The sequence below is a fragment of the Chrysochloris asiatica genome, unplaced genomic scaffold (genome assembly GCF_000296735.1).
Source record: "Chrysochloris asiatica unplaced genomic scaffold, ChrAsi1.0 scaffold00020, whole genome shotgun sequence".
Taxonomy (NCBI): domain Eukaryota; kingdom Metazoa; phylum Chordata; class Mammalia; order Afrosoricida; family Chrysochloridae; genus Chrysochloris; species Chrysochloris asiatica.
Genome location: NW_006408538.1, coordinates 22,849,253 through 22,859,505, shown reverse-complemented (window position 1 = coordinate 22,859,505; position 10,253 = coordinate 22,849,253). Strand labels below are relative to the sequence as shown.

The following is a 10,253-nucleotide window of genomic DNA, read 5'->3' as shown; positions in this document are numbered from 1 at the left end:
ACACAATCGAAAGCCCACAGAATTTTGACCATAGAATCTCGCAATATTGCAAGTTAAGACTTGAATTTTGATTTCAGGCCTTTACTTGAGAAATGCTGAGGGTTTTCTTCCCTTTTGATTTTCTAACTCCAGGTCTTTGCACATTTCATTAAAATACTTGACTTTGTCTTCTCAAGTTGCTCTTTGAAATTTTCTGTTCAGCTTGTTTCCTTCCTTATTTCTTCCATTCATATAGCTTCATTATGCTCAAGTGCAAGTTTTGGAGTCTTTTCTGACTTCCATTTTGGCCTTTTCTTTCTTTTTAATAACCTTTCACTTTCTTCATGGATGATGTTCTTAATGCCATCTCACAGCTCTGCTGGACTTCTGTCATTAGTGCCTAAGGCATCACATCTGTTCTTGAGATGGTCTGAAGTTCAGGTGGAATAAGTCTAAGGTCATGTCTTTGGCTCTTGTGGACTTGTTTTCATTTTCTTTAGCTTTAGCTTGAACTGGCATAGGAGAAATTTACAGTCTGCCCCTAGCCTTGTTTTAGCTGATGATATGGAGCTTTTCCATCATCTGTTCCCACAGATGAAGTCAATTTGATTGCTATGTATTCTGTCTGGTGAGGTATAGCCTTTCATGTTTTTTAAAAAAGGGTATTTGTAACAAATAAGTCATTGGTATTTCATAATTCTGTCATGTAATCCCCAGCATCATGTCTCTCACCAAGACCATATTTTCCAACTACTGAACCTCTGTGTTTCCTATCTTTGCATGGCAATTCTCAATGTTATTGCATGTTCTATCACTATCAGATGGAAGAAGTTGGTAGTATTCCTCAATTTCGCCATCACTGGCTCTAGTGATTGGTGTATAAATTTGAATAATAGTGCTATTAATTGTTCTTCTTTGTAGGTAGATGTATATTATCCTATCACAGGTAGTACAAACTGTAAGATAAATCTTGAAATGTTCTTTTGAATGAATTTGTCATTCCTGACATAGTAAACCATGTGCTTGTCAAAAGCAAAATGGATTGTCAGTACCAGTCCATTTCAGCTCACTAGTGGCTAGGATGGTGGTGGTTAGCTCTGCCACATAGTGACCCGTATTGAGTTTCTGAAGCTATAAATCTTTACGGGGGCAGAACGCCTCATCTTCATCTCTTAGAGTGACTGGTAGATTCGAATCGCTGAACTCACCATTAGTAGCCCATCTATAATCCATTTCACTGCCAGGACTCCCTAATGCCTATGCTATTGAATTTTATGTGCTCCACTGAATTTTTGACAACTTCCAAGTTTCCTGTATTCATATGCTGATATTCCATGTTCATGTTATTACTGGATATTTGCAACTGATGAGTCGGAACCAACTCGATAGCCCTTAACAACAACAAACGATCTCACGGTGTTCCACTGTTGTTTATAAAGTTTCCGTGGCTAATCATTCAGAAGTAGTTGGCCTCTCCCTCTTTCTAGTCTGTCTTAGTCTGGAAACTTTGTTAAAACTGGTCCACCATGGGTGATCCTACTGGTATTCAAAATACCAGTGGCATAGCTCCCAACCTCACAGCAATACACAAGCCACCACAGTACGACAAACTGACAAATGAGTTGTGGAGCTTGGTAAGTGTGGATGGATAGAAAGTCAAACAATGCAGAATACATTTTGGAGTGTCCATAGGGCCCATCGATAAACTAGATATAAGAAATGAGGGGTGGGGGAAAGAAGAATGAAGAAAATGCCTAGATTTGGAGCTTAAGTCATTGAGTGTATAATGAATTTATGTTAATAAGATGGGATAACTGGAGGGGGGACATGGTTTGAGTGGTAGGAAATCCAGAATTCTATTTGGGCTGTGGTAAGTAAGAAATCCACTACTCATCTGTCAGTTTGTCATACTGTGGTGGCTTGTGAGTTGTTGTGATTCTGAAAGCTAAAGTAAGAAATATGTACCAATCATGTACGTGAAAATGTCAAAAAGTTAGCTGTGTTTAAGAACCTAGAGTTATGGGGAAAGGTGAGAATTGAAGATAGAAATTTGGATGCATTATCAATGAGAGTCCTAGCAAGAAACACACTTTTACAGGAATAGGGAAGAATTTTATGAAAGGACCCCATAAAGTTATGTGCAGGGTTAAGGAGAGCTATAAAGGGATAGTAAAGTTCCCAGAGTTCCCAACAGGGAAGCCATGGCCAGCCCTAGACATGCAGGGGTGAGAGACAAAAGACTTTATAGAGAGATGTTGCAGTGAAGACCATTTGACAGGAGCTGTGGTCTTCTGGAGAGAAATGTTGCTGCTGCCATTTGATGACCTGACAGGAAGGAGGTGGGGATTTAGTACCATGAATTCATCTCTTCCCACCCATGAGTCTCCTCCCACTGGTCAAGCATAACAGGAAACCAGAGGACTCAAGAGCCATAAAGACCAGCTTTCTAGGACCCCCAACCTGGAAGGTCAATGGGGAAGTGTTCAGCACAGGCTTGATGGTATGGGCCTGTGAGGACCCTAGGAGAGTGTACAGAAAGAAGAAAGAAACATCCAGGGAAGTTCTATACATATTCCACCGCCTGTTGAGGGACAAGAGGATGAAGAGCCAACACAGAAAACTGAAAAGGAACAGGCAGAAGGGGAGTAGGAGAAAACCAGGAGAGGTTTGGATTGTTGCCGTCTTGAAAACATTTTTTAGGAAGCCACATCTGTTTGATTGAGAGGTGAAGTCAAGGAGGAATGGAAGGTGACCGTTGTTTTGGGAATGTGGTTGGTCATTGGTGACTTCAGCCAGAGAAGAGTCAGCACAAAGAGTAGTGGCGATTGAAGCTGGCCACTGGAGATGTGGACGCATGAGAGTTGGGGAAATCAAGGCAGGAACAATAGCAAGAGCTCTTTCTTGAAAGGTGAAGAGGAAAGGGAGTGGTGTTGTACAGTGTAAAGGAAGTTCATTTACGAGAGGCAGTAGTTCCTTTTATGATAGGAAATATTAGGACATGTCTGCACACTGGTGAATGATTCAGAGAGAAGGTAAAATGTTTGGTGCAGCCACGAGGTGGTACCTCAGAAACAAAGCCTGGAGAGACCCAGAGGGAGAGGGTGCAGAGCACTAATGGAGGAAAACCTTAGATGGGTCCAAGGATACTTCATTCAGAGGGACAGGGAATTGGCAGGAGGATAGATGCAGAGGCAGACAGTAGGTGGACTTCACCGGGAATGTGAAGGAAGCCCTGTTGAAGGTCTCCTGCTTTACGATGATGTGTGAGGCTGCTTGTGGAAGGTGTGGGAAGAGGGGCTAGAGGAGGAGAAGCTGAGACAGGAGGTTGTTTGGGACAGTGCCAGATGGATCATGGAAGAGTACAGAAAGGCCCTTGAAATCTGTGGCCATGGATTTAAAGTCTGTGTTCTTCCTCCAGCAATGTGTAGCTGCTGAGGTGCAGGTATGCAGAAAGGTGAACATGACAGAGGCAGAGAGGGGTGGGAGGGAAGGGTGCTTACAAAGGAGTGTCGCTTTGCAAAACTCAGACAGAGCTTAGTCATTCTGCCCCTCCAGTTAGGGGCAGTGTCTCTAGGGCACCATAGTCTATTTCATTCATTTACCTTTCTGTCTTGCACCTAGGTGGATTTCCCTATAAGAATCAAGGTTTGTTTGTTGGAAGTACAATTATATCAAACCTTGATTCTTAAAGTGAACTTCAGACTGAACTTCTCTTTGGCGTAGGTGTGTTAAAGATCTTGGGCTATGGTGGCAGTATGCTCTTGTTGTATGCCGTTGAGTCAATTCTGATTCATACACACCCTGCAGGTCAGAGTAGATCTTCCCTCACGAAGCCCTTGTATGGCACTGGACTGAAAGGTCGGTTTGAACCTCAAGGCCGGCTGTTCAAATTCACCAGCTGCTTCCCCGAAGCCATGTACAGGTTCGCTGTGAGTCAGAATTGACTTGACAGAACTTAACAACAACAATCTTTATCAGAGAAGATCATCAGGTTTTCCTCCCATGGAATGGGTAATGAGTTTAAACCTCAGACTTTTTGGTAAGCAACTGAATGCTTAACCATACACTGAATTAAATGTTGATTCTATCACTCTTAGCTGTGTGACCTTGGGCAAATCACTTAACCTCTCTAATGGGGAGTTCAGCAATTCAAATCTACCAGTCACTCTAAGAGATGAATATGAGGCGTTCTGCTCCCGTAATTTGTGATTCAGTTTTCTTCTCTGTAAAGCACAGATAACTAACGAGTCATACCTTCTGCAAAAAGGGTTGTTTGAGGATCAAAGAAGTTAATTAAAAAAAAATGTTTTACACCAGTGCCTGGCCTACAGTTTTAACTCAATAAATGTTAGCTATTATTATTACCACTGTTACTACATATAGAAGCACGGTAGCTCCGTAGGCTAAGCACTGAACTGTGAACCACAAGGTTGGTGGTTCGAGCTCACCAGCTGCTTTGCGGGACAACAATGAAGCTTTCTGCTTCCGCAAAGATTTTAAAAGCCTCAAAGACCCAATACAGCGTGGTTACGAGTCATAACCAACTCCACAACACTTAATGGCAACATTCTTGTGTATAAGAGCATCATACAGGATGAAAATGGACAGGGGAAGTAGAAGCAACATGGCTCTCCTGGGTGCTTTCTCCTTGTCCTTTCAAGGCAGGTCACCAAACACCAGATGGTTTCCTAGCCACTCCAAGCAAATAACCAGCCACGTTTGTTTTTTCGCTGATGGAAAGAGCATTGGACTGGGATTCAGAAATTTCGGGGCCGGCCAAGCTCCATCACAGGATGACCTGAGGCAGGTCATGACAACCTCTTCAGCTGACGGATGAGAATACTGAATCCCAGGGAGTGTAGCTACAAGATCTCATCCGCAAATCCAAAATCTTTATATGTTTCCAACCAGTGTTATTTACAAATGCAAGTCCTGTGAAAAACATGAAAAGGAACGCCTAGGAATCAAATGGTCAAGAATTGTGTTTATTTCTTCGATTGCAGGTTAAGCAGAGACCCTTTTAATTTCTGGCATTCAGTTTCATGTTTGCAGTGGTGAAGGTGCTAAGCCAGGAATGGTGTTAGTTCTTGTATACAGAAGGTTGCACCGTGATTCCAGTGAACTTAGCTCAGTCCTCCAGCGCCATTCTTCCAGGTTGTGTCCATCTGGAAGAGTGCTTGGGTGACCCTCGTTTGCCTCCTCCAAAATCTCTGTCTACACAGCCTGGACACATTATTAGTATATGGTAGTGGTGGAGTTGGTTCTAACTCATAGCTTAACCATAGGGTTTCCGAGGCTGTCAATCTTTACAGGAGCAGAAAGCCTCACCTTCTCCCATGGAACAGCTGCTAATTCCGAACTGCTGACCCTGAGGTTGGCAGCCTAACTCGTAACCACTACACTATAATGGCATATTAATTCCTGGAGTGTTGCTGTAGGATTAAATACTGGACTTCTTACCAAAAGGTTGGCGGTTCAAGCCCACTGGTCATTCTTGGAAACCCAACCCAAGGTTGCTGTGAGTCAGAACCAACTAGACGACACTTATCAACTAGGTCTCTTCTCATCCCACCTCAAGAGCCCCTGCCCGACACCATTTGAGTGGTCAGTGAATATTGGTTCTATAACGTAAACACAGTCTTCATTGGTTACATGTTAGGGGGCCAGGACAGTAGCATTCGAGCCATCTTCTTTAGACTGTATAAAATCCCAGAGGGAATTTGCAAAGGCAAGTGCTTCCCTCATCACTTTTATGTCTCCTTCCCCATCTTCCTCCTCAACAGTTTCACAAGTAGACTGGCAAGAAAAGCTGCCTTCAAAGTGGCATGGCTAATATTTTTATTTGACTGAGGAATGTCGTATTTGTGCCACTGCCAACCCTTTTAACATACAGTTGACCAGTCTGTCAGGATGTCCTAGGTGCAAGGTGTATTTATACCCCACCCCAGAGAGCCTTGGACTGCTCTCCCACATGTTCCTAGGAGCAGAATTGGAAGATGTTCTCAACCAACAAAGACAAGCGAACAGACCCAATATGTCACATCAGCAACCTTTCCCCGAGTTCCTTTTCAAAGGAGAGTTGATGAAAAAACAGCACTAACTCAAATCTCAGAGGCCTGTGTTTGAAATAAATGGGCTTGCAACAAACATTTCCGTCTGTAAACGTCTAAACCTTTCAAAAGATTAAAGCAAATTAGTGCTGGCATGTTTCATTCATTTGGCACCCTAACGGTGGGAATGTGGTACTCATTTCATTTGGGTGGATTATGAAATGCGTCAGTTTTTCCATTCTCTTTCTGCAGGGCATTTTTTTACTGCAAGGCCTGTCATGATGACATCACAGATCCCAAAAGAATAAAAAAATGTGGCTGCAAACGGCGTAAGTAGTATTTCTTTTCCCCTCCCCTCCCTCTCTCTACTTCCCGAATTCATTTTCCTTCTTCCTTTCCTATTTGAGAAACACTAAACATCAAGTTTTCTTGAATATGTTTATGTTTCACTAGCAGTTTACAGAGACATGAACTAAAGCCCTGTCCTCTCCTTAGTAGAGCACAAGGTGGAAAAATTACCACCCCACACCTGGGAGAGGAACTTAGGACCTAGTTCCACTTCTTGATCGTAAAGCAGTGCCTACATCGATGTGTCAAGTCCAATACAGTCAAGATGATATATAAAAAGGAGGAATGCTAAGGTCATGTAAAAGGGATAGTTTTCATAGAGAGACTCCCAGTGGATGGGAAGTGGGGAGTTGGGGGCGGGGGAGGGCGCACCAAATGTAAAGATGTCCACACCAAGACTGAGAAGAATCCTGTGACTAAGGACTCAGACCCCAACTGGGAAGTGACTTTATTTCCACTGGGATTCCTGTAGGTGTTAGTATTAAAGGCTATAGTTTTCATTTATGGTCTCCTCAGATCGGTCCCAGGAAAGAATTTGTGTCATTGTCTTCAGGGCCAACCTCAGACCCTTTTGCTCTTTGGGGTAGACTAGCTTGTGCTTACTAGATTCTGGCGTATCCGTCTTAAGCCCCTTCCAAAAGAGCTTGTGTTGGGAACGCTTCAGAAAGATCCAATAAGGGAAGGATGTTGGATTGTGAAACTCCAGTGAAACCATAGCTGACGGTGGACTTTGCCTTGGGAAGGTCAGGCCTTGTGTAGTTGTTATTACTTCATTGACATTGCTCCTGACCCTAGACAGAACGATACTGATCCCTTCCTTCCTATGGTGATTCAAATGTGAAAAAGTCCACATGAGATGATTTGTTCTAATACCCACCAGGACCCTGTGTAATAGCAGAGACTATTAATAATCCCATTTTTAAAAAAGGAATAGACGCTCACAGATTTAGTGAGGGGATAACATTGCTAAGGCTCACAAAGCCAACACCCCCACCCACCCATTGGGGCTATGTGACTTGAATGATCTGTCACCAGGGCAGTCAGCCTCAGCCCTGCTCTGTGGTTTGTCAATATCGACTCTGCTGAGCAGTTATCTCCTGGGCCATGCCCACCAGAAGAAAAACAACAATCTGAAGGTGAAGATAAACAGGAGAGAGTGAGAAATACAAGAGGGTGAACTCTGTTTCAGTAGAGGAGGGTGGAGAATGCAGGAGACTATTGAGGGAGTAATCCATGACAAGACAATGGCCAGGAATCAAGGATACTGGACATCAGTGAAACCGCAAGAATGGATCACTTACTGATGAACCAATATATGGATTGAGTGACTTCTTGCTTCAAGACTATTTGTGAGTGGTGAGCAAGACAAATTCCTGCCCTCCTGGAGTTTTCACTCTAATAAATGGTTGTTGTTCTTGATAAGTGCTACCAAGTCAGTTCTGACTCATAGTGACCCTGCATAGGATTTCCAAGGAGCGGTTGGCTGGTAAGTTTGAACCACCAACCTAGAAGCACAAGCTAAATAGAGGCAAACAATAATCATATAAACAATTGAATAAATCCATACAGAACCCTGGTGTGGCACTGCGGGTCAATGCACTGGACTGTAAGGTTGTTTTGAACCACAAGGTTGGTGGTTCAAGCTCACCAGCCGCTCTTTGGAAAGTCTATTCAGGGTCACTGTGAGTTGGGATTGACTCGATGGCACTTACCACTATCACGCAGAGATACGTCGCATGAAGGACATGAAACAGGCAGTGGAAGAGAGAGACTGAGGGTACGGGGAGCCTTGTAAGGAAGCCCCTGTAACTAGAAAACTCAGGAAGACCTCCTTGGAACTGACATTGGAACTGAGGCCAAATACAAATAGAGAGAGAGAAGCGCAAGGGCCAAACCAGGAATCAAGCAGCAGTTTTTTAGTTTTCAAGGGACAGAGGAAGGCCAGTGGGCTGACAGGATTTGAGACTAGAATGATACGAGAAGAGGTTCACACAGAAGGCCAAGATCCACATCCTAAAGGGTTGTGTAGGCCATTGTGAGAGTCCCTGGATGGCATAAACCCACCTAGAGATGCCTGGGAAACCCCACAGAGCAGCTGAGCTCTAAGTCACAGGAGAATGCCATGAGTCAGAATCAAGTTGATGGCAACCAACACCCACAGGGCCATTGTGGGAAACTGAAGGGTTTAAGCAAGGAAACAGCCTTGATTCTTATATTGAAAAATCTGCCTGGTGATTGGACAGAGAAAGCAGAAGGATGGACGGGAGCTTCTCAGATTACTGCAGTGCCCCGTCAGCCCCCTGGAACACAGCAGACCATTTTTGCAGGCCCTAGGACAAGGATGGAGCCTCTCATGTGTTTTTTCCACCTTTGTTCCAAGCAAGCAAACAGCAGGTGCCTTTCACTTCATCTTAGAGAGAGGCATATAATTGTTTAAAATAATTGTATTGAGTTCATTTCCCTTAAAGTTGGATCGCTAGTGAAGCCTATGATATTCTATCATGCATGGTGCAGATGACTGCTAAGACCTGCCTTGATGAAGTCAAGTCTGTGACGTGGGTCTCTGTCCCTTGTCTACACGATCCCTCCTGGAGTCTTCCATAAAGAGGGACTCAGAAGCCTCACTATTAATATTTGACAGCCATTTGAATTGTCCACATCATAACTAAAAGCCATAAACCTGTTACTGGGGGCAGTATGCAAGAGGGGGTGGGGTAGGAGGTAAGAGAAGTAAGTAGTTAGAATAAAACAAATGATTGAAAATAAGCCTCCCCATGCAGCATAGGCCTTAAGGTCAGCGGTTCGAAACTACCAGCTGCTCTGCGGGAGAAAGATGAGGCTTTCTACTCCCGTAAAGATGTACACCCTCAGAAACCCTGTACAGGGTCGCTATGGGTCGGAACCGACTCGATGGCACTTAACAACAACAACAATGCAGCATAGGCAAGTGAGGAAATCAGAAAAGGTGTGTTTAGGTGTCTAAGAAACTTTACGTAGGTACAATCCTTGGTTATTGGCAACTAATCCAGTTACGGAAAGTTAGGGATATTGACGATGCATTCTTGGTTCTCATCCCTTTGGCCACACATTGCATGGTGTCCTGTCGAGGACTAAGAGGACTGCTAATCCACATGGTCATTTGTCCAAACCTGTTTAGGTAGGCTGTTTATGAAAATTCACAGTGGCATGATACGTGTCCATGTGGGCAAGGCTACTAAGAGTGACAATCATTGGATTTGATCCACAGATCCCTAACCCTTCTCCCCAACCCCAACTCTTCCCCTTCCTTCTTCCCTCCTTGTCCCCGACCCAATCACTTTCCTTCAATAACTTTAAAAGTTTCATGTCCTACTCGTATTGTCCAGAGAAATATCAAATGTGGACCTTCCTTCCGTGTGCAGATTTCTGAAAATTCTGTGGGAGTATAGTTTAATATTTGAGTCTCTTTCCATTTCCTCATAGCTCTGCGTCAAAGATGAAAGTCAGATTCAGCTGTCTGGCCAAGGAGCACGGCCTGCTACTTACCCATCTTCTCTTTTTGTATGAAAAACTGGTTCTAATAATTTACATGTTTTTTCCCCCAGCCTCTGAAAGTTTGCCAAAGGGTGGACCCCTAGGGGACAAGGCATGTCTGAATTGATGTGTTGGACGACATTTTCTTTAACTTCTAATCATTGACGTATTCTTGATTTATTTTTTTCTCTTTGCTGCCTTGGAATATGGCCCCTACTCTATTTTATCTGCACACTGGTAGTGATCTATTGTGAGTAAAACGGGTTCCCAGCAGCCCAAAGTTCAGTCCCCTCTGTCTTTCTCTAGAAAAGATATTCCTTTCATTTTTTTGTATAATTTCAGTTTCTTTTTCTTTGGGTATTT

General features: G+C 43.6%; 1 protein-coding gene across 31 annotated transcripts in view; it reads left to right on the top strand.

The window, feature by feature from the left end:
* The window catches only part of KCNMA1 (potassium large conductance calcium-activated channel, subfamily M, alpha member 1), a 1,077,241-nt gene that overhangs the window by 868,841 nt on the left and 198,147 nt on the right, over positions 1-10,253 (top strand). For 20 of the 31 annotated variants that reach the window (XM_006837421.1, XM_006837418.1, XM_006835937.1 and 17 more), the window contains one exon: positions 6,282-6,358. In XM_006837421.1, the coding sequence (XP_006837484.1) occupies positions 6,282-6,358 (77 nt within the window). Of the gene's footprint in view, positions 1-6,281; positions 6,359-10,131; positions 10,141-10,253 lie in introns of all 31 variants that reach the window. The other 11 variants (XM_006837432.1, XM_006837417.1, XM_006837415.1 and 8 more) reach the window with 1 other exon arrangement.